This window comes from Ursus americanus, chromosome 19, assembly GCF_024610735.1.
Source record: "Ursus americanus isolate L20-20 chromosome 19, mUrsAme1.1.p, whole genome shotgun sequence".
NCBI lineage: Eukaryota > Metazoa > Chordata > Mammalia > Carnivora > Ursidae > Ursus > Ursus americanus.
Window position 1 is genome coordinate 108679 of NC_142145.1, and position 27298 is coordinate 135976.

A 27298-nucleotide genomic window follows, 5' to 3' on the forward strand; every position below is an offset into this window, starting at 1 on the left:
TTCATTCTTTTTATGGTCGAGTAATATTCTGTACATATACTCACCACATCTTCTTTATCCATTCATCCATCAAAGGACACTTGGGTTGCTTCCATCTGGCTACTGTACATAATGCTACAATAAACATACGGGTGCCTCTATCTTTTCCAAGTTAGTGTTTTTGTTAATTTGTATGTATGGTATAAGATAGTAGTCTAGTTTCATTCCTTTGCATATGGCTGTCCAGTTTTCATGGCCTATTTATTGAAGACAGTGTCCTTTACCTAGTGTGTACTCTTGTCTCTTTTGTCATACATTAGTTGACCATATATGTGTGGGTTTATTTCTTGGCTCTCTACTCTGGTTTATTGGTCTATGTGTCTGTTCTTATGCCAACACCATACAGTTTGGTTTACTTCAGCTTTGTAATCTAGTTTGAAATCAGGGCATGTGATGCTGCCAGCTTTGTTCTTCTTCCTCAAGATTTGGGGTCTTTCGTGGTTCCATACAAATTTTAGGGTTGTTCTATTTCTGTGAAAAATGCCATTGGAATTTTTGGAGGAATTGCATTGAATCTGTAGATTGCTTTAGGTAGTATGGTCATTTTGACAATATTAATTCTTCCCATCAATGAGCATGGAATATCTTTCCATTTATTTTTGTCTTCTTCAATTTCTTTCATCACTGTCTTATAGTTTTCAGTGTACAGGTATTTCACCTTCTTGGCTAAGTTTATTCCCAGGTGTTTTATTCTTTTTTGTTGCAAGTGTAAATGGGACTGTTTTCTTAATTTCCCTTTCTGCTACTTCGTTATTAGTGTATAGAAACATGACGGATTCCTGCATATTGATTTTGTATCTTGCAATTTTATTGAATTCATTTATTCTAATAGTTTTTGATGGAGTCTTTAGGGTTTTCTATATATATTATCTTGTAATCTGCAAATCGTGACAGTTTTACTTCTTCCTTCACTATTTGATGTCCCTTTCTTATCTGACTGCTCCATCTGGGACTTCCAGTTGAATGGACACCCTTGACTTGTTTCTTAGAGGAAGAGTTTCCAACTTTTCACTATCAAGTGTAATGTAAGCTGTGAGTTGTCATCTATAGCCTTTGTTATGTTGAGGTTTATTCCCTCTACACACACTTCGTGGAGAGTCTTTATCATAAGCAGAAGTTGGATTTTGTCAGATGCTTTTTCTGCACCCATTCAGGTGATCATATGATTTTCACCCTTCATTTTGTTAATATCATCACATTGATTTGCAGATACTGAACCTCCCGTGTATCCCTGAAATGAAACTTGATCCTTTTAATGTATTGTTGAATTTGGTTTGCTAATATTGTGTTGAAGATTTTCACATCTATGTTCATCAGACACATTGGTCTCTAATTTTCTTTTTTTGTAGTGTCTTTGGTTTTGGTATCGGGGTAATGCTGGTCTGAAGAATGAACTTTGAAGTTTTCCTTCCTCTTCTGTTTTTTGAAAGAACTTGTGAAGGACAGGTATTAACTCTTCTTCAAATGTTTGGTAGAATTCACCTGTGCCATCTGGCCCTGGACTATATTGTTTGTCAGGACTTTGATTACCAGTTCGGTTTCATTACTAGTAATGAGTCTGTTCCGATTTTCTATTTCTTCTTGATTCTGTCTTAGAAGATTGTTATGTTTCTAGGAATTCATCCATTTCTTCTAGATTGTCCAGTTTGTCAGTATATAATTTTTTCATAGCAATCTCTTATTGGATTATTGGATTTCTGTGATGTCAGTTTTAAATTCTCATTTCTGATTTACTTGAGTCTCTTTTTCTTGATGAGTCTGGCTAAAGGTTTCTTAGTTCTGTTTGTCTTATCAAAGAACCAGCTCTTAGTTTCATTGATCTTTTCTATTGACATTTTGGTCTCTACTTCATTTATTTTCACTCTGATCTTTATTACTTCCTTCCTTGTCCTAACTTTGGGCTTTTTTTACAGTCTTTTTTAGGTGTAAGATTAGATTGTTTAAGACTTTTCTTGTTTCTTGAGGAAGGCCTGTATCTATAAACTTCCCTCTTAGAACTGCTTTTGCTGCATCCTAAAGAATTTGATCGACTGTTTCCATTTTCATTTGTCTCCAAGAACTTTTTTTATTTCCCCTTTGATTTCTTTGTTGACCCTTTGTTTGTAGCATGTTACTTAGCCTTCACATGTTTGTGGTTTGTTCCAGATTTCCTTGCATTTGATTTCTAGTAATGCCATTGTGGTCAGAAAAGACGGGGGCGCCTGGGTGGCTCAGTCGTTAAGTGTCTGCCTTCGGCTCAGGGCGTGATCCCAGGGTGCTGGGATTGAGCCCCACATCGGGCTCCCTGCTCTGCTGGGAGCCTGCTTCTTCCTCTCCCACTCCCCCTGCTTGTGTTCCCTCTCTCGCTGGCTCTCTCTCTCTGTGTCAAATAAATAAATAAATCTTTTTAAAAAAGAAAAGATGCTCGATATGATTTGAAACTTCTTAAATTTATTGAGACTTGTTTTATGACCTAATGTGATCTATCCTGGAGAATGCACCATGTGTGGTTGATAAGAATCTGTATTCTGCTGCTTTGGGATGGAATTTTCTGCATGTATCTGTTAGGTCCATCTGGTCTAATGTGTCATTCACAGCCACTGTTTCCTTATTGATTTTCTGTCTGGAAGATCTATCCATTGATGCAAGTGGAGTGCTAAAGTCCCCTACTATTACTGTATTACTGCCAGTTTCTCCCTTTAGGTTTGTTAATATTTGCTTTATGTATTTAGTTGCTTTGGGTTGCGTACATATTTGATTGTTATATCCTCTTGTTGGAGTGATCCTTTTATCATATGTAATGCCTTTTTTGTCTTGTTATAGTCTTTGTTTTAAAGTCTAGTCTGTCCAGTATAAGTTTTTCCATCCCTTCATTTTTGATCTGTCTGTCTTTAGAGCTGAAGTGAGCCTCTTATAGGCAGCATATAGATGGATCTTGTTTATCCATTCACCTGTCTTTTGATTGGAGCATTTAGTTTTCAATAGGTTATGTACTTATTGCCGTTTTGTTCATTATTTTCTGTTTTTTGTAGTTCTCTGTTCCTTTCTTCTTCTCTTGCTCTCTTGTGATTTGATGACTTTCTTTAGTATTATGCTTGGATTTCTTTCTCTTTATATTTTGCATATCTACTTATAGGTTTTTGGTTTGTGGTTATCATGAGATTCATATACAACATCTTATATACAGCAGTCTATGTGAAGTTGATGGTTGCTTAAGTTCAAATACACTCTGAAAGCATACTTTTTTACTTCTCCCCTCTACAATTTATGGATATGACATATTTTTTTGTGTGTCCCTTAATTTTTATAGATATAATTGATTTTACTACCTTCGTCTTTTAATATTCAGACTAGTTTTGTAAGTGATTGATCTATCTTTACTATATGTTAGCTTTTATTTGTGAAATTTTTCCCTTTCATAATCTTTGTACTTCTAGTTATGGCCTTCTCTCTTCTGTTCAAGGAAGTCCCTTTAACCTTTCTTATAATGCCAGCTTAGTGGGTATGAACTCTTAACCACTAAACTATACTGCCTCCCTATGAGCTCTTAATTTTTCTTTGTCTGGGAAACTCTATCTCTCCACTTAGTTCTGAATGGTAGCCTTGCTGGATAGAGTATTCTTGGTGTAGGTTTTTTTCCTTTCGGCACTTTGAATATGTCATGTTACTCCCTTCTGGCAAAATTTCTGCTGAAATATCAACTGACAGCCTAATGGGGTTTCCTTTGTATGTAGCTGGTAGTTTTTCTCTTGCTGCTTTTAAGATTCTCTCTTTAATGTTGCCATTTTAATTATTATATGTCTTGGTGTGCGCCCCCTTGGGTTCATCTTTGGGGCTCTCTGTGCTTCCTGGACCTTGTTCCTTAGGGAAGTTTTCAGTTGCTATTTCTTCAAATAGGTTTTCTGTCCCTTTCCCTATCTCCTCTCCCTCTTAGACCCCATACTGTGAACGTTAGACACTTAGTGTTGTCCCAGAGGTCCCTTAACCAGTCTCATCTTTCCATTCTTTTTTCTTTTTGTTGCTCAGCATGGGTGCTTTCCATGTCTGTCCTCCAGACCACTGATCCGCTCTGCGTCCTCTAATCTGCTATTCATTTTCTCTGATGTAATTTTCATTCTAGTTATTGTATTCAAATTTTTTTTTATGTATTTTCTGTCTCATTCTTGAAGTTCTCAGAGTTCATCCACTCTTCTTTCAAGTCTGGTGAGTATCTTTTGACCATTACTTTGAATTATTTATCAGGTAGGTTGTTTATCTACATTTCTTTAGGTCTTTTTCTGAGGTTTTGTCTGATTCTGTGTTTATGTCTATGTCTTCTGGTCTTGAAAGTAGGAGCCTCCCATAAAAGGTGTCCTTTGGGGCCACAGCCCCCTCTGGTCACCAGAACCATGTGCTTCAAGGTTGTCCCCTGTGTGGCCTGCATGCCCCTTCCTGTTATGACTGGGCCATGACTGCTGGGAGTATGGTGGTAGGTGGAGCTGACTCCCCTCCTTGGGGCAAGAGTCCCTCTGGAGGGGTGTCAGTCCCAGCTGGGGGCTGCCCCCTGGGTGTGGTAGGTGGGGGCTGCTTGGGAGGGGTGCCTACCAGGGCAGGTGAAGCAGTACTAGCAGGTTAGATGGAGATGCCAGAAGTGGTGCCTGGCCAGCTAGGCAGAAGGAGGACAAGAACAGAAGTGCCCATCAGCACTTCCACTCCCAGAAAAAAGCATGTGCCCTTCCAGCACATGCCCAAAAATCGTCAATAAATCTCCTTCACATATACTCCAGACAATTTTCAATCTGCTGTCTCTGTGCTGCCTCTGGAGCCAAGTGATATAGTACACTAGCCCTTTAAGAGCAGAGTCTCGTTTTCCTCTAGCCCTTCCTCTCCTGGAGTTAGGCCCCACTGGTTTTTAAAGCTCCCAGGGTTAAGCCTTGCTGATTTTCGAAGCTAGACATTATGGGGGCTTACTTCCTGGTGCAGATCCCTAGTGTTCGGGGTGCCCATGGGGCTTGAGCCCCTCAGTCCTCAGGGAGGACCTCTGCCCCTGTGATATCCCTCCCACTTGTGGGTCATCTGCCAGGAATATGTTTCCTGACTCAGTCTTTGCCCCTCCTGCCCTTCTTGCTGTGGCTTTTTCTTTCTGTCCTTGGCTGTGGAAGAGCTGTCCTGCTGGCCTCAGGTTGTTCACAGGTTGAGTTGCTTTTTATGTGATGGATGCCCTGGTGTGTCCCTGGGAGGAGGTGTGCTCGGATCGTCCTACTCCACCACCTTACCCCACGGTTTCAAGGCATTTGTGTTAAAGAAGTCTGTCTAGTAGATCTGACCTTGGGACTTTTTTAGGGACAAATTCTGTTGAATTCTCTTTTTCCTTTCAGTGGACAGACTCTCCTGTTTCTGTGTGTGCCTCGTGATTTTCTAGCTGACCACCAGACATTAGAATCTCATGATGGAGTAACTCTGGAAATCAGATTCTCCCCCTTCCCCAGGGTTTGCTGTTTTGTTGTTGTCATACTTGTGATTGCTGCGGGCTGTCTCTGTGCCGAGGATCAGCCTGAGGTGTAAACTGAGTTTCTTCTCAGGTCTTTTCTGAGCCTTTCCTTGGGCACGCACAGTCCCTTCCTAATTTCCCACGTATGCAGCTGTTTTTGAGTGTCCTAATGTGTGGCTCCCAAAAGGGGAAAAGTGGAAAACAAAAGGGGGTTAGGGGGCGCTCGCCCTCTCGATGCCCTTGAAGTCACTCGAGCTGGAGCTGGAGGGGCGACAGCACGGCCGCCAGCCTCTGTGTCTGCACCTGTGTGATCAGAAGCAGCCATCAGTGATGAGAGCATAGACTCCTGCTCTTTGGAGGACGGGGCCCTTTCTGCCCACCTGGCATCTGCGGGCTGCTCCAGAAGCAGGTGCACAGCTGCCTGCCGCGTGGCTGGGTAGCTGTGACTGCGCTAAGAGCTAGAAGAGACCAAACTGACTACTTCCCCTGGACAGTTGCAAGCCTGCAGCAGACTCCACGGTCCCCAGATAGTCCCATCAGACAGATTCTGCCCGTGCAGTCGTGGCCCACGTGGGGAGAGATTCCTGGAGCTCCCTGCTCTGCCCTCTTCCCAGGATCCAATCAGGCCCTTTTAAACTTTCCATCTATTGTTAATTCTCTTTATTGCAGTTTCTTCTTCACCTTTCAGTCATTTTGTTGGTTGCCTACAGGTGGTTTTGCCAACTTTAGGGACGCAATTGGACTTGAGCTATTGGGGCCAGCTCAAAGGATGCCAGGATTATTTGTGGAGTCAGGGAAACAACTCAGAAAGTTACTCCAGCATATCATCCTGGAGGTTGACATTTCCCAAAAGTGAAGTGTGATGAAACCAACCAATAACTCCTAGGCATGTGGGTGAGGCTCGTAGGGAATTAGCTGAAAGACGTGATGTCCTTGTGGTGCGCGCTGCCTCAGAGTTTTGCGGGATCCCCGGCCCATCCGAGGAGCCGCTGACAGGTCAGCAGCAGAAAGGCAGACTTTGCCAGGCACGGCAGCCTCCGCTCGCTCGCGTTGCGGTGCCCTTCGGTGTTTTCCCGCACCTGTGCCACCTGTCCTGACCGTCCCCTGTGCTGTTTCAGAGGAGGCCGAGCACTGCAGCTTCGGGGCTGGCTCGCTGTCGCGCCGGAGGAAGGCGCTGGCGCTGCGCGAGGATGGCCCCCGCCGGCGCGCACACCTGCACATCGGCCTGCCGCACGACTTCCGCCCCGTGTCGTCCATCATCGACGTGGACATCCTGCCCGAGACGCACCGCCGCGTGAGGCTGTACAGGCACGGCTGCCAGAAGCCGCTGGGCTTCTACATCCGCGACGGCACGAGTGTGCGCGTCGCCCCGCAGGGGCTGGAGAAGGTGCCCGGCATCTTCATCTCGCGCATGGTGCCGGGCGGCCTGGCCGAGAGCACGGGTCTGCTGGCCGTGGACGATGAGGTCCTGGAGGTGAACGGCATCGAGGTGGCCGGGAAGACGCTGGACCAGGTCACGGACATGATGATCGCCAACAGCCACAACCTCATCGTCACGGTCAAGCCGGCCAACCAGAGGAACAACGTGGTGCGCGGTAGCCGCGCGTCGGGCAGCTCGGGCCGCTCCTCGGACAGCGCGGCCAGCCGCCACAGCCTGCCCACCGCCCCCGCGCTGCTGCACCTGCAGCCCGACGACGCCGACAGCGACGACGAGCCCGACGTGGTGCTCGAGGGCGTCCTGGAGCCGCGGCCCGTGCCCAGGCCGCCGCCGCCAGGCAGCCAGGTGCGGGTGAACGGCGCGGGCCCGGCGCCGGCGCGGGACAGCCCCGCGCACAGGCTGCTCAGCTCGCTGCGCGCAGACCCGCGCCAGAGCCTGGCCCTGCCGCTGCCCCCGGGCGCCGTGGAGGAGCACGGCCCGGCCGTCACGCTGTAGGCCCACGGACGCCCCGGGGACACGCTTTCACGGTGCATTCCGGGGGACGAACGAGGGCAGGAACGTCCACTGCCCCCTTGGTTGTTATTTATCCTGTCCTCTTCTCCCACACCCCCTGCTTTATTCCAACGTACGGATAGAAAATACGCACGCTATTTTTATAGAATTTCTCCGCAGACGGAAAATGCACACACATGCAGTCTGTACGCAGCCAGGTGCAGGGCCCGGCGCTCTCCTGACCGAGCGCAGAAGTATTGCAGTCTAAGTTTTTACAACACTTTTATAAATGAAGCTTTAAAATTACTTTCTAAAGACAGTAAATCCGTGTTTTTACTGTGCTTGGCTGGTGGGCGGGAGCGCTGAGGAAGGTCGGTGGCCGGCACGCAGAGATTGGCCCCCAAACCTACACGAGGTGGGGCCGCAGACAGTGAGCTTCGGATTATTTCAGACTGCGGGGGGCTGTTGAGCTCCCCAGCACCCCCGGGGAAAAAAGAGCGGTTGGGAATCAATCAGGGCCAGGGAAGGGGGGGGGGGGTGTTGAGCTCCCCCTGGGAAAAGAGCAGTGTGGTTGGGGACCAGGGTCAGGCGCGCAGGTGGCCGGAGGTAGCCCGACTTCAGCGTCTGAGGGCAAAGGCCGGCTCCGCCCGGCTGGAAGGGGACGCTCCGCGACACTGTTGTGACCCAAAAAGCCAAAGTTTACTGCCTTTTCCTGTGGACTGACTCTGAGGGCAAATATTGGCATATTGTCAGCAGAAAGGATGCTAGCCCTGCCACACACCTCCAGTCACCTGGATGTAGAGTTTCTGTCATCTCTGTTTTCAGATAACAAGTCATGTGGAACTTGAGTTTTAACAGATTAAATTCATTGTCACTTGCCTTTGCTCTTCCAGCAATATTTATATATTTAGTAATTTTAAAGGTTTATTCATGTTTGATCCAATTTTATATGAAGCACATTTTGTTTGGATCCAATGTCGAGGAGAAAATATTACACTTATACTTGAGAACTAACTTTGACCAAATAAAGTTTTCATATAAATACAGGTAAAAATATTTTTTCTAGGATGCCTTTCCTGGGAGAGTATACAAGCTGCTTCTCCTGTGGTCCAGCACCCCCTGCTGGTCAGTGGCGAAACTGTCCTGATTTATGGCTGTCAGGCTACCACTAGCCAATGGAAAACAGTATCTCAACAACTTCATTTTTCCTGAATTAATGCATTACGTGTAAAAGCCAATTATTTTTCTGTTGGAAACTATTTATTGGGCGGAAATAGTTTTTATTGAGTAGTTGTGTCCTTCGCCTACATTTGACTTTGTTATTTGTATGCCGGGGTCCCGTTGGTTTTGTTCCTCGGCGCAGGGAAGACCAAAGCTGCTCTCCCTTTGAGGTCTGGGGTGAGAGTCCAAATACACCCAAATTTATGGGCTCCAGTGAACCGTATGAGCATCTTTTCTGCACCCAGTCAGAAGTGTTTTGGGTTTTTTACTCCAATAAGTCTTCTAGAACCAAAACTCTAATGCTAGTCACTACCGCAAATGAAATGTTCTTTTACTAAGTTATTGCTGGTTATTGAATATCTTAACTGGATCTGTAACCGAGAAGGAAAGTTACATTTCTTACCAGTTTAAGTTAAGCAAATGTGAATAATTTTTTAAAGAAAAAAAAAAGGAAGCCTCTTCTGAGACGTGTATGCTGTTGTTCATAACTTTAGGAGTTCTGGATGTCTCGGAACAGCTGCTTGAGTGTATTTTTGTACCCATATCTTTACTTCTGCCATTTTCCTCTTTAAAAAACTATGTTGTATTACACATTAAGGTTTTCTTGGTTTTATATATCAAAGAATAAAAACTTTTTCTTTGCATTTAATATTTTTCACTTGTGTTCTAAATACTGGAGAGATTAGCACTGTTAGTGACGAGCAGAAACTTGCCCCTCAGAACGGAGTGCCTCTAATATTTACCAAGTGCCTGTCATGTGCCATATTTTTTCACTTAATCGTCACACATGCTCCATGAGGCAAGAAGCATTATCCCCATTTTACAGAAGAGAAAATGGGCTAGAACTCAAGCATGTAGTAGGTCATTTCAAATAACTAAATTATAGTTGTTATTTGATGGGAGATGGATGTGTCTTAGGTCTAGAAACTGCTTTTTAAGTCCTTTTGGAAAAGGTTTTCTAAATACTTATACAGCTCTTCCTAACTGTACCCAGGTTTGCAAAATCGCCATGCATGCTTTCTCCCTCTGACATTACAGACAGTGCGTAGTATCGTGACCCACTCACTCAGTCCTCACAGATGTGATGGTGGTAGCCGTGAGCACCAATAATTCCCGGAAGAAATGTGCTTTCTACAGGCATTTGTCAACTCAACGCTTTCAGTGACTGTTCCAGTTTATAGTTGGGGAAACTCCCAAAGCTGGCCTGTCCCCGCACATTCCGAGGAGATGGAGCTGCTGACCAGTAATCCACATTGCCCGCCCTAGGGCATACGGTGCTGTCCTGAGGAGCCCTCCGGTCAGCAGGTGACGAGGCTGTCCAGGAATCAGACGTTATGTAGCATCTTGCAGAAGTACACGAAGTGACCACACATGGGGAGAGGGTCTCATGGCAAAGCTGCGAAGGCACCTGAAAAGTGCTGATTGTTAAAAAATCCAGTTTAGCTAAAATCTGAGACAAGTCTTCCAAAAGAAGGCCATCAAGTTATTTTCATGTCTCCATCAAACGTTTTTTGAAAACTCTGATGCACCTCTGGGGTCCTCGTTTTCAAGATGAACAAGAAGAGGAATCACGGTCGTGCCCGGCGCGCTGGGGACACGGCCGTTAAGAAGTTCGTTCTTCACACAGTAGAGGCCACCGCCGTCAGGGACATTCCTGAAGCCAGTGTCTTGGACGCCTAGGTATTCCCAAGCTCTGTGTGAAACTGCATTACTCTGTGAGCCTTTCCGTTCACGGCAAGGTGGTCAGGCACCGCCCTCTGGAAGCATAGAAGGACCGAACACCCCACCCCGATTTAGAACCCCACAACCTCCACCAAAGCCCACGTAAGGAGCAAAGTCCTCAAGGGCTGAAGAACAAGTATTCTCTGGAAACGGATAAAATGGAGACCGCATTTTGAAAAAATATAAATGAACGAATGAAAGCTCTGGTGCAAGTATGAACCAAATATGGTGGAAATGCCCCCTTTTAGTCCTTGCATGAAAAGAAATAGCTGCTAGGATAGGTGGTAACAGGTTTCGCTGCTGGAGAAAACTCATTCATAGCAGAAATTAGTATGCTGTGGTTTTTGTAGCAGCTGTAAAGATCACAGTGGTCTGAAAGTTCAACTTAAAATTACATAATAAGGCTGAGCTCGTAGCCAATCCCTAAATGCACAAAAATATTTAATATGAATCACTAAATTCTACACCTGAAACTAATATTTTACTATATGTGAACTAACTGGAATTTAAATAAAAACTTGAAAAAATATTCAATATGCATGGTTTTTATTGAAAGTATCAACCTACTTAGCCGTTTTTCCAACTTCTAGGAAGATAAGGTACTCAGTGCAAGCTTCAGGGTTTCCCATTTGACACAGTCTGGAGGGCACTCCACGTCTTGAGCCCAGATTGTGGCCTCTGTCAAAATCAGCCAGAGCGCCCGCCCACCCCCAGAGGCTCAAATGCAGGAGACCTGTGGGTAGGGCTTGAAATATTTCATTTCTAACAAGTTCCCAGGTGATGTGGAACCTGCCAGTCCAGGAATCACACCTTGAGAACCACTGGCTAATTCCCCAAGAAAGTGTTGCCTGGAGAGTTGTAGGATTGCCTCAGAGCAAATGACCTTAATGACTAAAGGGCCTGTCCAACAAGCATCCAGGATTTTCCTCTAGTGTCTTACATGCTGGCATTGAGACCATAATGTAACACCAGGTAACCTGCATATGTCCTTCCCAATGTGCGGAAACACTTTCTGTGAATCACTTTCGGTTCCCCAGCACCCTCTAGAGCCGTACCTGTATGCCGGCCCCCCGTTCTGCCTCTAATGTCCAATTCCTAAGTACCCTAAGTATTCCTCATCCCGGAAGACACCCTAAGTCAATATACAAATTCTTTTTCCCTCTTATCTTTCCTCACCTTGTTTTCTTCTCCTTTATCTTCGTAAAAAGAGAACTTTCAGGGATTGAGAACTTTTCATTACTGAACCACATTTCCAAGGAGTGGAATAAACTCTTATTATGTTAATAAAAAGCAAACAAAATGATTTGACATTGGTCTCTCCAGCCCAGGAAGTGAGTGTCATCTTCTGAATTCTCTTCCCCAGCGAGCTTTGAAAGTGAACACATTATTTCTTGACCTGAACCCTCTTGGCCTCAAGCTAATCGTCCAGGGGAGACGGACTCTATGCAGCCAGCACCGCTGGGGGAGAAAACATCTCATCCCAGGACAGAAACCTTTGCTTTCAAGCTGCAGTTGTTTTTCCCTCTAGACAGATGCTAAATTTTTATTCATAATGACGTGCACTGCCAAGAGCCCCTAGTTCACAATGTGACCCTTCACGGACACTCATAACACCTCCAAGGAAGGTGGGAAACGTGTTCTCATGGTCGAGCTAAATCCAGTCGCTCACTCATGCGGCTGAGACAATCACAAGGTTTCCCGACTCAAAGTTCACATTCCTGCACTGCACAGAACTGACATGGCACCCTAGAAAGTCTCCCCTGCACCTGATTTCCCTCGGGCCTCTAGGTGTTCAGGTGGGAGCCTGGGACGCCACGAGAAATCTGAACCACGTACAGAAGTTCACATCAGGTATCCTCACTACTGAACCAGAATCTCTACTCTCAGGGCCTGTTCTGGCCCCCTTGCCTTCAAGTGTACCAATCCGAACTGCCCACAAAGTGCTCCAGAAAGCATGAATCACAGACATACAACCCCTGAGGAAAGACAGCCGTGCAGACATCCACACAGGTCGACACTGACAGAATGTAAGGCAATGTGGACAAAACACACGGATCCTGAGCCGAAACCAGCTGTCTGGGAATGAGGCGGCAGACTTTTCCTTTCTGACTCTTTGAGGTTTTCAGAAAAATGCAAGCAATCCATTCTGAAATCAGAAAAAATAGAGTCTCTCACTTAAAAAAATAAAAAAGAAAAGTAAATGGAGCAAATGAGAATAACAGATAAACCCTAGGACTGCCATATGCTCAGAGGACCACAAGTGTTCTAACCCTTTGAAGCCTCTGAAAGTTTCCTGGGAGACGGGGATTGTGTGGGGTTTTTTAAACCTTTTCTTCGGATTGTAAAAATTAAATATGCTCATTCTGGAAAATCTGAAAAATAGCATGTACATAAAGAAGAAAACCACCCAGAGAACCCAGCAGACGGTCCTGTTGATAGTTAGGTGTTTCCTTGGAAGTCATCAGAGAGAGAACTCCAGAGACGCTGGATAAATGAGAGACTATGCAGCATGATGCATCTTACTTTCTCCTGCAATGTGCCACAAGAATTTTCCTGAAGCAATAAAAACTGTTCAAAACAATATTTTTAATAGCTGCAAAATAGAAACTATACCTAAGTTGGCCATGTTCCTTATAGATACTAGGTTATTTACAGAGTTTATATTACAAAAGTGTGTAAGCTTTATAATCTTAGATTAGGTTTCTGGTTATTTCATTAGGACAGATTGCTAGGAATGAAATCACTGTATCAAAGGTTATGAACAGGGGACACCTGAGTGGCTCAGTCAGTTGGGTGTCTGACTTAGCTCAGGTCATGATCCTGGGGTCCTGGGATTGAGCCCTGCGTCAGGCTCCCTGCTCAGCGGGGAGCCTGCTTCTCCCTTTCCCTCTGCCCCTCCCCCTGTTTGTATGCTTTCTCTCTTTCTCTCTCTCAAATAAATAAAATCTTTAAAAAAAAAAAAGTATGAACACTTTTGAAATTTCAAAACAGAAAAAAATCTCACAGAAAAGTTACAGCAGAAACCTGAAGACTAAGCCACCAAGCCCATGTCCCAGAACTATTAGTCACCATTTCCTACAAAGCCCCATTACAGCCACCAAAACCCAGATTCTGGCCCGACTCCGCCATGGATATGGCCCAGCTACAGCTTCTTCTGGGACCAGTTCCTCTGAAAACCCGCTGAGCAGCTGCCTCGCATCTGCGGACAGGGGCCGCATCACGGTGGGTAGGACAGGCTGAAGTCTGGGCTTCACCATAATCTCCGCCCCCCAGTGCAGTGACCCACAACTGGGAGGGAACTCACAAACCCAGACTTCTCCCTGAGGAGCAAAGGGTTCTACCCCACAAGCACCCCAGTTGTTAAGAGCTGCATCTGAGGAACAAACCCCCAAAACATCTGGCTTTGAAAAGCAATGGGGCAGGTGACCACGAGACTCAGAGCGCTCCAGCAACCTGAGAAATGCCTAAGGGACTCACATCCACTTGCCACCCCAGGGCCAGGGGAGAAGCAGCTGTTTGAAAAGTGCCCAGACTTTATGTCAGAGATCCATTTGCTGATCTTAAAGTGTTGGTCCGAGGGGCCAGGCCTCCCGGCATGTTCTCCAGGGACAGAGGCACTGGCAGGCACCATCTCTATGCTGCCCTCTGCCACACTCCACGATAATAGTATCTCGCAGAGAGGAGCTTTTGTACACATCTGGTGTCCTGGTGTTTGCAGCCGCACCGAGGAGCACCCCTCAGAAGTCTGGCGCTGGAGGCCAGAGGGCTTGTTCTTGGGTCCCATAGGACTGTGTCGATCAGACACGGTTGGCAGAATACTGCCCAAGGTCACTGCACAGACAACAGACTGAAACATACCTCCCTCCGAGAAAGGACAGGCTTCAGTCTGGCACACGTCTAGAGGCTATGGGATGCTCCCGGAACAGAGGTCAGGGTACACCACCCTCGCACTCTCCCGCTGCCTCCCTGCAGCTCACTGGGATTGCCCAGGAAAGAGCGTCCACCTTTCTGGCATCCAACTTTTGCAGCTGCTGCCGGGGACCACTTCTACATCACCTGGGTCTGGTGGTCAATTGGGCTTTATGCTCATCGGTCCCCTAGGCCTGTAGCCAATGGAGAAAGAGTTCTCTAACAGCCACCACCCCCAGGGCGGGGTAAGAGGCAACAGAGCCAGGAGTTCAGTCTTTTGGAGAAAGAGGCCTATAAGCTACCCTCAATGCTGCAGGCAGAGTAGCAGGCTTCTAAGTAGATGCACATCTAAGGGTTGACTGTAAAGTCTCCCAGAGACCTTGGGAGGTGGACTCTGTCTTCACACTCTCCCTCTGCCATGCTCCAGAGTGCCAGCATCTCACAGACGGGAGCTCTTACACAGGTCTGGCGCCCTAGTTCTTCCATCAGGTGTCCTAGTTTTTGTGGCTGCCACCACGGGACACCCCCTTGAATGACTGGCTCTGGTGGCCAGGGGGCCTCACATTCCCGGGTCCCATGGAGCTGTAACAGAGACAGTTCTTGGTAGGCGACCGCCCCCAGGGCACTGCAGGCAGCACACTGGAACACATCCTGAGTCTCTCCGTAAAAGAGACCTATTTGCTTGTCCAGCTGCAGCCGTAGGGGCAAGTTTCAGGTGTGGCACACATCTAGAAGCTACAGAGGTGCTCTCAGAGAACATAGGCCAGGGGGCCTCCAGACCACCTGTTCTGGTGGCCAGCAGGGCTTATGCTTGTGGCCCCACAGGACTGTACATATCTGTATACTTTAAAAGCTGTTCCCTGAGTGTCTGGCTTCCAATCAGCCTGAATCTAGGTACTGAGATTTTACCCACCGGACACTGACAGGCCTTGGCACACCCTCAACAACTGGGAGCTATTAAAATAGGCTGCTTGGATAATCACAAAGGTTTAGAGACAACAAAGAGCTGGGCAAGTTTGAACAATAATGTTCATCTCCCACAAAGTGCAACTCCTTTAGAACTGAGAAAGATGGCTGTTTCATCTAATACTTAGAAACATATGGAGAGAATCAAGCAAAATGAGGAAAACAGAGGAATATATTCCAAACAAAAGTACAAGATTAAACCTCAGAAAATAACCTTAATGAAATGAAGATAGGTAGTTTACCTGATGAAGGAGTCAAAGTAATATTCACAAAGATGCTCACCAAACTTAGGAGAAGCATGGATGAACACAGTGAGAACTTCAACAAAGAGAGAGGACATATAAGAAAGTACCAAACAGAAGTCACAGGCTGAAGAATACAATAACTGAACTTAAAAATACATTGGCTGGGTTCAATAGTGGACTAGATGAAGCAGAAGAAAGGATCAATGAACACAAGCACAGGGCAGTAGAACTCACCCAATCAGAGCAGTAAAAAGAAATAAAAATGAAAAAAGTGAAGACAGCTTAAGGGACTTAAAGGACAACATCAAGGGAATAAGTCACATGACAGGACTCCCAGAAGGAGAAGAGAGAGTATGGGCAGAAAGTTATTTGAAGGAATAGTGGCTGAAAACTTCCCTAAACTGGGGAAGGAAACAGTACCAGATACAGAGCCTAGAGAGTTCCAAATAAGACAAACACAAAGAGACCCACACTGAGACACATTATAATTAAAATGTCAAAAGTTAAAGACAGAGAATCTTCAAAGCAGCAAGAGAAAAACAACTTGTTATGTACAAGGGAACATCCACAAGACTATTAGCAGATTTTGCAGCAGAAACTTTGCAGGTCAAAAGGGGTGACACATAATATAATTTAAAAAAGGGGGGGTGACACAATATATTCAACATACTGAAAGAAAAAACTTCCAACCAAGATTACTCTACCAAAATTATCATTCAGAATTGAAGATAAGACAAAGAGTTTTCCAGACAACAAAAGCTAAAGGTGTTCATCACCACTAAACCACCCTTCATGAAATGTTAACGGGACTTCTTTAAGCTTAAAAGAAAGGGTGCTCATTAGTAACAATAAAATATATGAAAGTATAAAACTCACTGGTAAAGGTAAATATATAGTAATGGTAGTTAATCACTTATAGCTGGTATGAGGTTAGAAGACAAAAGTAGTAAGGTGCCTGTGTGGTTCAGTCGGTTAAGCATCTGCCTTTGGCTCAAGTCATGATCCCGGGGTTCTGGGATCGAGCCCCACATCAGGGTAACTGCCCAGCAGGGAGCCTGCTTTTCTCTCTCCCACCTCCCGCTCATGCTCTCTCTCTCTCTCAAATAAATAAATAAAATTTTTTAAAAAAAGACAAAAGTAGAAAAAATAACTATAACTACAATAATTAAAGAATACACAAGATAAAAAGATGTAAAATGTCACATCAAAAACATAAAATGTGAAAAAAAGATTCATGATCATCTTAATAGAATGAAATTAAGAAAATTACGTTTTAAAAGAGTTTAAAGAAACATAAAATGTGGTAGGGACTAAAAATGTACAGCTTTAGCATGTGTGTAAACAAAGTATTTTCAACTTAAATTGTTATAAATATAGCTTCATGGTAACCACAAAACAAAAACCTGTAGTAAAGAAAAGAGAACAAGAAAGGAATCTAAACATACCACTACAGAAAAAAAAATCATCGAAGCACAAGGAGAGAAAGAAGAAACAAAGGAACAACAAAAGAGCCAGAAAACAATTAACAAAATGTCAGTAAGCACACACCTATAGATAATTACTTTAAATGTAAAGGGACTAAATTCTCTAATCGAAAGACATAGAGTGGCTGAATTTAAAAAAAAATTCACTTCACAGAAATGTGGGCCCAAGTGCAACACAAGTCACGTACAAGAATGTTTATAGCTGCAATTGCTAATGGTCCAAAACCAAAAGCACAAAATACCCATCAACAGTAGAATGGACAAATATTTTTTACATCTTATATATTTATATTTTATATGTATATTTATATATAAATATATAAGAATAATATATTCTTATCATGGAATTTTTATAGGAGTGAAAACAAACCACAGCTATGTACTGCAACACAGATGAATCTCCAACCATAATGTTTAACAAAAAGAGTTAAACACAAAGAAACATACTGAATTATTCCATTTATTTGAAGGTCAGCAAGCACTAATTGATGGTGTTGGGAGGCAGGACAGTAAAATCACTGAGGACCAGGGCAAGGAGGGTGTCTGGGAGGCAGCATGAGGACTTCTGGGGGTCTGGTCACATTATCTTTCTTGTCCTTCGTGTATTCATTTTGTAAAAAAAAAAATTCATTGAACTGTGCATTTGTGATTTATGTACTTTTCTGTATTTGTGTTATACTTCAATAAGCAGATAAAAAATAATTTTAATGGTTAAAAAAAAAACAAGACCCATTTATATGCTACCTACAAGAGATATCAGATGTAAGGACACACACAAACTGAAAATGAAGGGATGGAATAATGCAAATGGAAACCAAAAGAAAGCTAGGGTAGCTATACTTATATCAGAAAAAATAGATTTTATGGGCACCTGGGTGGTTCAGTCAGTTAAGCATCTGCCTTTGGCTCAGGTCATGATCCAGGGGTCCTAGGATCCAGCCCCGTGTCAGGCTCTCTGCTCAGCGGGAAGTCTGTTTCTCCCTTTCCCTTTGTCCCTCCCTACCCCGCTTGTGCTCCCTCTCTCAAATAAATAAATATTTTTTAAATTAAAATGGACTTTAAACCACACTAATAAGAGACAAAGAAGAGCATTACATAATGATAAAGGGGTCAATCCAACAAAAGATATGTTGGAAAATGTTAATGCACCCAACATAAAGGCTCCTACATATACCACACAAATCCTAACAGACTTAAAGGGAGAAGCAGACAGCAAAACAATAACAGTAGAGATATTTAATACCAACTTTAATCACTGACTAGATCATCCAGACAGAATATCAAATAAGAAAACATCAGTCTTAGAGGACACATTAGACCAGAAGGACTTAACAGATCTATACAAAACACTCCATCTGAAAGCAGCAAAACACACATTCTTCACATATCTTTTCTGACCACAATGGTACAAAACTATAATCACAAAAGGAAACTAGAAAATTCACAAATGCTACTGAATAACCAAACAGTCAATGAAGAAATCAACAACTTGAGACAAATGAAAATGGAACTACAAGATACCAAAATTTATAGGATGCAGCAAAAGCAGCTCTAAGAGGGAAGTTTATAGCAATACACGCCTGCCTCAAGAAATGAGAAAAATCTCAAGCAACCTAACTTTACACCTCAAGGAACTAGAAAAAGAGCAAAGCCTGAACTTGTAGAGGGAAGGAAATGATAAAGGTCAATGCAGAGATCAATGAAATAGACTAAAAAGACAATAGAAAAGATAAATGAAACTGAGAACTAGATATTTTAAAAGATAAAATTGACAAACCTTTAGGTAGACTCCCCCAAGAAAAAGAGAGAGGGCTCAAGTAAATGAAATCAGAAATAAACAGGAGGAGTTAAGATGGCCAAGGATTAAGGGGACCTAAGCTTGTCTTGTCCCTCAAACACAGAGTTATTGAATCATTCTGAACACCAGAGAAATCAATCTGAAAGAACATACCCTGCAAGTCTACAAGTAGAAAAGCAACCACCTTTTGGAAGGTAGGCAGTGCAGAGAGTTGAATTGGGGGAGGTATATCTGGGTATGGCAGCAGGGAGGGAGCCTGCTTATGGAAGCTACCGCGAAGTATTATAAGCAGCAAATCATAAAATCAGAACTTTCAGAAGTCTGCTACAGTGGGGGACATGCTGGGCTTAAAGGTGCCCAGGTGGCGAAGTGGGGCAGAATCCCAGGTGTGACAGCATGGTCTCAGGACCCCAGGGTTGCAGGAACAGGTGATGCCTAAGTGCTACACTGTTCCCAGGCATAGGTGCAGGGAAGCCAGCTGAGAGCAGTGGGTCTAGGTGAGGCTTTCTGCTCTGTTTTGCCATAAAGTATGAACCACTGCACAGGCATGTGACCACTTTCCTGGGACTCCCCTGCAAATGGCAAAAGCACAGTGAGACCCCGCCCCCAGGAGGAACAGCAGGGGTCCTCACCAGGGGAGTCCCTAAAACTTGGATTTTTGAAACTCGTGTGCCTGAGAGAAAAAAGTTCAGATAAGGCAGGGTGAATGCAGGGTTCTGATGGAAACTAGGGACACAGAGTGATTGATTGCTCTTCTGTGAGGGCTAACTGAAGAGTGGGGGTGCCAATTTTCAGCTCCAAGGCTAGAGGGCGGGGCACAGCCATATTCATCCCGCCCATCAGCGTGGAAAGCCTTCAGGGAGCAAAACAGTGCCACCTAGTGCAGTCCAGAGCCTTGTACACCAAGCCCTGCCTCTCTGTGTCCTGGAGGCAAGTTTCTACTAGGGTAAGTAGGCCTGAGAATCAGCTCAGCAGGCCCCTCCCCCAGAAGACCAGCCCAAACAACCAGCTTGCACCAAGTGTACTGATCATAGAGTGCTGCAATGCTTCAGCTCTAGAGGAAATAGGATCTAGCTTTCTTTTTACTTTTAGTCTTTATTCCTTATTTTTTTTTTCATTTATTTTCTTATTCAATTCCTTTTTTATTTTCATTAATCTTATTTAATTGCTATATATACCTTTTTTCATTTTATTTTATTTTGGGATCTAGATTCTTTAAGATTTTACTTATTTTAGAGAGAGAGAGAATGTGCAAGCAGGGGGAGGGGCAGAGGGAGAGAGAGAATTTCAAGCAGACTCCATGCTGAGCATGGAGCCTGATGCAGTGCTCAATCCCATGACCCTGAGATCATGACCTGAGCCAAAATCAACAGTTGGACACCTAACCAATTGAGCCACCCAGGTGCCCCTGGGATCCAGATTCTTTTAACAAGCAGACCAAACACATGCAGGATCCAGTTTTTTTGTTTTGTGGTTTGTGGTTTTTTTTCTTTCTTCTTTTCTTTTCTGGACAAATGACATGACAGAGAAATTCACCCTAAAAGATAGAACAGGAAATAGAACTCAGGGTCAGGGATTAAATCAATACAGATACAAGTAAGATGCCTGAACTAGAATTTAAAACAACAATTATAAGGATACTAGCTGGGCTTGAAAAAAGCATAGAAGACACTAGAGAAACCCTTACTGCAGAGATAACTAAATCTAGTCAGGCTGAAATTAAAAATACAATCCCAAGTGCAAGCCATAAAAACGAGAATGGATGAAGCAGAGGAGTGAATCAGTGATATAGAAGATAAAATTATGAAAAATAATGAAGCTGAAAAAAAGAGGGAAAGAAAGGTAATAGATCATGAAGACAGAATCAGAGAACTCAGCAACTTATTAAAACATAATAACATTCATATCATAGGAGTCCCAGAAGATGAAGAGAGAGAGAGAAAGGGGCAGAAGGTTTATTCAAATGAATTATGGCTGAAAACTTCCTCAGTCTGGGGAAGCACACAAACATCAAAATCCAAGAAGCACAGAAAACTCCTATTAAAACCAACAAAAGCTGACAATTACACCAAGGCATATCATAGTCAAATTCACAAAATACACAGACAAGAAAAAGAATCCTAGAAGCAACAAGGGGAAAAAATCCTTAACCTACAAGGGAAGACAAATCAGGTTTGCAGCAGATCTGTCCACAGAAACTTAAAAGCCAGAAAAAAGTGGCATGATATATTCAACGTGCTGAATGGGAAAAATATGCAGCCAAGAATTCTTTATCCAGCAAGGCTGTCATTCAGAATAAAAGGAGGGATGAAAAGTTTCCCAGACAAACAAAAACTAAAGGAGTTTGTGACCACCAAACCAGCCCTGCAAGAAATTTTAAGGGGGACTCTTTGAGTGGAGAGAGAAAAATGACCAAATGCAACAAAGACTACAAAGGACCAGAGAACATCACCAGAAACACCAATTCTACAGGTAACACAATGGCACTAAATTCGTATCTTTCAATAGTCACTCTGAATGTAAATGGACTAAATACTCCAATCAAAAGACACAGGGTATCAGAATGGATACAAAAAAACAAGATCCATCTATATGCTGCCTACAAGAGACTCATTTTAGACCTAAAGACACCTGCAGACTGAAAGTGAGGGGATTGAGAACCATCTATCATGCTAATGGACATCAAAAGAAAGCCAGAGTAGCCATACCTATATCAGACAAACTAGATTTTATAATTTAGTTATTTTATTTTATTTATTTTTAGAGAAAGAGAGCACACGAAGGGGAAGGGGCAGAGGGAGACGGAGAGAAAGAACCCCAAACAGGCTCCACATCAAACACAGAGCCTGACACAGGGCTCAATCCCACGACCCTGAGATCATGACCTGAGCCAAAATCAAGAGTCAGATGGTTAACCAACTGAGCCACCCATGTGCCCCCAGACAAACTAGATATTAAAATACAAACTGTAACAAGAGATGAAGAAGGGCTTTATATCATAATTATGGGATCTATTCATCAAGAAGATTTAACAATTGTAAATATTTATGCCCCCAGTTGGGACCACCCAAATATATAAATCAACTAATAATAAACAAAGTCATTGATAACAATACAATAATAGTAGGGGACTTTAACACCCCACTTACAGCAATGGACAGATCATCTAAGCAGAAAATCAACAAGGAAACAATGACTTTGAATGACACACTGGACCAGATTAACTTAACAAATATATTAACAACATGCCATGCTAAAGTAGCAGAATACACATTCTTTTCAAGTGCACATGGGACATTCTCCAGAACAGATCACATACAGGGTCACAAATCAGCCCTCAACAAAGTGCAAAAAGACTGAGATCACACCATGCATATTTTCAGACCACAACACTTTGAAATTTGAAGTCAACCACAAGAAAAAATTTGGAAAAACCACAAATACACGGAGGTTAAAGAACATCCTACTAAAGAATGAATGGGTTAACCAGGAAATTAAAGAAGAATTTTTAAAAATACATGGAAACAAATGAAAATGAAAACATCTTTGTCTAAACCTTTGGGATACAGCAAAGGCAGTCCTAACAGGGAAGTCTATAGCAATATAGGCCTACCTCAAGAAGCAAGAAAAGTCTCAAACACACAACCTAACCTAACACCTAAAGGAGCTACGAAAGGAACAGCAAGTAAATCCTAAAGCCAGCAAAACAAGGGAAATAATAAAAGTAGAAAAGAAATAAATTATATAGAAACAATAACAACATAAACCAGTAGAACGGATTAACGAAACTAAGAGCCGACTCTTTCAAAGAATTAATAAAATTGATAAATTTTATTTATCCAGACTTATCAAAAAGAAAAGAGAAAGGACCCAAATAGATGAAATCATGAATGAAAGAGGAGAGATTATAACCAACACCACAGAAATACAAACAATTATAAGGGAATATTATGAAAAACTAGACGCCAACAAACTGGGCAATCTGGAAGAAATGGACAAATTCCTAGAAACCTATAAACTACCAAGAAATAGAAAAATTTGATCATACCCATAACCAGCAAAGAAATTGAACCAGTAATCAAAAATCTCCCCCCCCCAAAAAAAAAAAATCTAGGGCCAGTTGGATTCCCAGGGAATATTACCAGCCATTTAAAGAAGAGTTAAGGGGCACCTGGGTGGCTCAGTTGGCTAAGCATCTGCCTTCGGCTTGGGTCTAGATCCCTGGATCTGGGATTGAGCCCCGCGTCAGACTCTCTGCTCAGAGGGGAGCCTACTTCTCCCTCTCCATCTGCCTGCTGCTCCCCCACTTGTGCTTGCCCGCACTCTCTCATTCTTTCTTTTTTTTCTTTAAAAAAATTAAGAAGAGTTAATACCTATTGTCCTCAAACTGTTCCAAAAAATGGAAATGGAAGGAATACTTCTAAACTCATTCTACAAGGCCAGGATTACCTTGATTCTAAAACCAGACAAAGACCCCACTAAAAAGGAGAATTACAGGCCAATAACCCTAATGAACATGGATGCAAAAATTCTCAATAAAATACTAGCAAATCAAATGCAAAAGTACATTAAAAGAATCGTTCACCATAATCAAGTGGGATTTATTCCTGGGCTGCAAGGGTGTTCAACATTCATAAATCAATCAACATGATACACCACATAGATAAAAGAAAGGATAAGAGCCATATAATCCTGTCAATAAATGCCAAAAAAGCATTTGACAAAATACAGCATACTCTCTTGATAAATATCCTCAACAAAATATGGATAGAAGGAACATACCTTATCATAATAAAGGCCATATATGAAAAACCCACAGCTAATATCCACAATGGAGAAAAACTGAGAGCCTTTTCCCTCTGGTGAGACACAAGACAAGAATGTCCACTCTCGCCATTACCATTTCACATAGTACTGGAAGTCTTAGCCTTAACAATCAGACAACAGAAAGAAATAAAAGGCATCCAAATCGGCAAAGATGAAATCAAACTTACACTCTTTGCAAACAACATGATACTCTATGTAGAAAACCCAAAAGACTCTACCAAAAAGTTGCTAGAACTAAAGCATGAATTCAACAAAGTTGCAGGATATAAAATCAATGTGCAGAAATCTGTTGCATTTCCATACACTAATAATGAAGCAACAGAAAGAGAAATCAAGGAATTGATCCTATTTGCAATTTCACCAAAAACAATAAGATACCTAGGAATAAACCTAACCAAAGAGGTAAAGGATCTGTACTCTGAAAGCTACAAAACACTTATGGAAGAAATTGAACAGCACACAAAGAAATGGAAAACCATTCCATGTTCATGGATTGGAAGAGCAAAAATTGCTAAAATGTCTACGCTACCCAAAGCAATCTACACGGTTAATGCAATCCCTATCAAAATACCACCAGCATTTTTCAGAGCTAGAACGAGCAATCCTAAAATTTGTATGGAACCAGAAAAGCAATTCTCTGAAAAAGAAGAGCAAAGCTGGAGGCATCACAGTTCTGGACCTCAGGCTGTATTACAAGACTGTAAGCATCAAGACAGTAAGGTACTGGCACCAAAACAGACACTGCATCAATGGAACAGAATAGAAAACCCAAAAATGGACCCACAACGATATGATCAACTAATCCTCAACAAAGCAGGAAAGAATATCCAATGGAAATCAGACAGTCTCTTCAACAAGTGGCACTGGGAAAACTGGACAGCTACAGGGAGAAGAATGGAACTATCTTACACCATACACAAAAATTAATTCAAAATGGATGAAAGACCTAATGTGAGACAGGAATCCATGAGAATCCTAGAGGAGAACACGGGCAGCAACCTCCTTGATGTTGGCCGTAGCAACTTCTTACTAGACATGTCTCTCAAGGCAAGGGACACAAAGGCAAAAATGAACCATTGGGACTTCATCAAGATAAAAGCTTCTGCACAGCAAAGGAAACAGTTAACAAAACTAAAAGGCAGCCTCCGGGATGGGAGAAGATATTTGCAAATGACATATCTGATAAAGGGTCAGTATTCAAAATCTATAAAGAATTTATCAAACTCAACACCCAAAAAAAACAAATAATCCAGTTAAGAAATGGGAGAAGACATAGACACTTTTCCAAAGAAGACATGTAGATTGCCAACAGACACATGAAAAGATGCTCCATACCAGTCATCATCAGGGAAATACAAATCAAAACCACAATGAGATGTCACCTCACACCTGTCAGACTGGCTAAGATCAACAACACAAGAAAATTGGCAAGGATGTGGAGAAAGGGGAGCCCTCCTACACTGTTGTTGGGAATGCAAACTGGTGCAGCCACCCTGGAAAACAGTATGGAGGTTCCTCAAGAAGTTAAAAATAGAGCTATGCTACAATCCAGCAATTGAAGTATTAGGTATTTACCCAAAGGATACAAAAATGCAGATTCAAAGAGGGTACATGCACCCTGATGTTTATAACCGCATTATCAACAATATCCAAACTATGGAGAGAGCCCAAATGTCCTCATTTGGACATCAACTGATGAATGGATAAAGAAGATGTGGTGTATACACACACACACACATACACACACACACACACACACACACACACACACAGGAATATTACTCAGCCATCAGAAAAATGAAATCTTGTCATTTGCAACAACGTGGATGGAGCTAGAGTGTATTATGCCAAGTGTAATAAGTCAGACTCAGCCACAGCAACTTCTTGCAAGACATGTCTCTAAAGCCAAGGGAAACAAGAAAACCGAACTATTGGGACTTCATCAAGATAAAAAGCTTCTGCACAGCAAAGGAAAGAGTCAACAAAACTAAAAGGCAACCTACAGAATGGGAGAAGATATTTGCAAATGATGTAACAAATAAAGGGCTGGTATCCAACATCTATAAAGAACTCACCAAACTCAACATCCCCAAAATAAGTAATCCAGTCAATAAATGGGCAGAAGACATGAACAGACAATTCTCCAAAGAAGACATACAAATAGCCAACAGACACATGAAAAAATGTTCCACATCACTTGCCATCAGGGAAATACAAATCAAAATCACAATGAGATACCACCTTACACCATTAGAATGGCTAAAATTAACAAGACAGGGATACCAAATGTTGGCAATGATGTGGAGAAAGGGGAACCCTCTTACACTGTTGGTGGGAATGCAAGCTGGTGCAGCCACTCTGGAAACAGTATGAAGGTTCCTCAAGATGTTAAAAATAGTGCTACCTATGACCCAGCAATTGCACTACTGGGTATTTACCCCAAAGATACAGACATAGTGAAAAGAAGGGACACCTGCACCCCAATGTTCACAGCATCAGTGTCCACAATAGCCAAACTGTAGGAAGAGCCGAGATGTCCTTCAACAGATGAATGGATAAAAAAGATGTGGTTCATATATACAATGAAATATTACACGGCTATCAGAAAGGATGAATATTTACCATTTACATCGAACTGGATGGAACTGGAGGGTATTATGTTAAGCAAAATAAGTCAATCAGAGAAAGACAATTATCATATGGTTTCACTCATATGTGGAATATAAGAAATAGTGCAGAGGATCATAGGAGAAGGGAGGGAAACCTGAATGGGAAGAAATAAGAAAGGGAGACAAACCATGACAGACTCTTGACTCCAAGAAACAAACTGAGAGTTGTGGAAAAGGAGGTGGATGGGGGATGAGGTAACTGAGTGATGGACATTAAGGAGGGCACGTGATGTGATGAGCACTGGGTGTTTTATGCAACTAATGAATCATTAACTACTACATCAAAAACTAATGATGTACTATATGTTGGCTAATTGAATTTAAATTTAAAAATACAGGAAAAAAACAAAACAAAACAAAAAAGAAATAAGTCAGAAAAAGACAAATACCATATGATCTCACTCACTCATATATGGAATTTAAGACAGAAAACAAATGAATATAAGGGAAGGGGGGAAAGAAAAAAAAGGAGAGAGGGAGACAAGCCATAAGAGACTCTTAATGACAAAGAACAAACTGAGGATTCCTGGAGGGAGGTGGGCGAGGGATGGGCTAGATGGGGGATGGGTATTAAAGAGGGAGCTTGTTCTTTTTTTTTTTTTTTAAGATTTTATTTATTTATGTGACAGAGAGACAGCCAGCAAGAGAGGGAACACAGCAGGGGGAGTGGGAGAGGAAGAAGCAGGCTCACAGTGGAGGAGCCCGATGCGGGACTCGATCCCGGCACTCCGGGATCACGCCCTGAGCCGAAGGCAGACGCTTTAACAACTGCGCTACCCAGGCGCCCCAGAGGGAGCTTGTTCTGATGAACATAAGGTGTTGTATGTAAGTGATGAATCACTGAATTCTACTCCAAAACCAATATTGCACTGTACGTTAACTAATTTAAATTAAAAAAAGAAAAAAACATATGTTAATATTGATATCATAGAAATACAAAGGATCAAGAGAGATTACTACGAGCAATTATATGCCAACAAATTGGACAACCTAGAAGAAATGGATAAATTCTGAGAAACATACAAACTTCCCAGACTGA

General features: G+C 42.8%; 1 protein-coding gene across 1 annotated transcript in view; it reads left to right on the plus strand.

Annotated features, from left to right (window-relative positions):
* PARD6G (par-6 family cell polarity regulator gamma) overlaps window positions 1-9288 on the plus strand; it is a 91741-nt gene extending 82453 nt beyond the window's left edge. Inside the window, exon 3 of the mRNA XM_045790349.2 lies at window positions 6607-9288. Coding sequence (XP_045646305.1) covers window positions 6607-7421 — 815 coding nt within the window. The 3' untranslated portion in view covers window positions 7422-9288. The remainder of the gene's footprint in view (window positions 1-6606) is intronic.
* Window positions 9289-27298: the final 18010 nt, after the last annotated feature.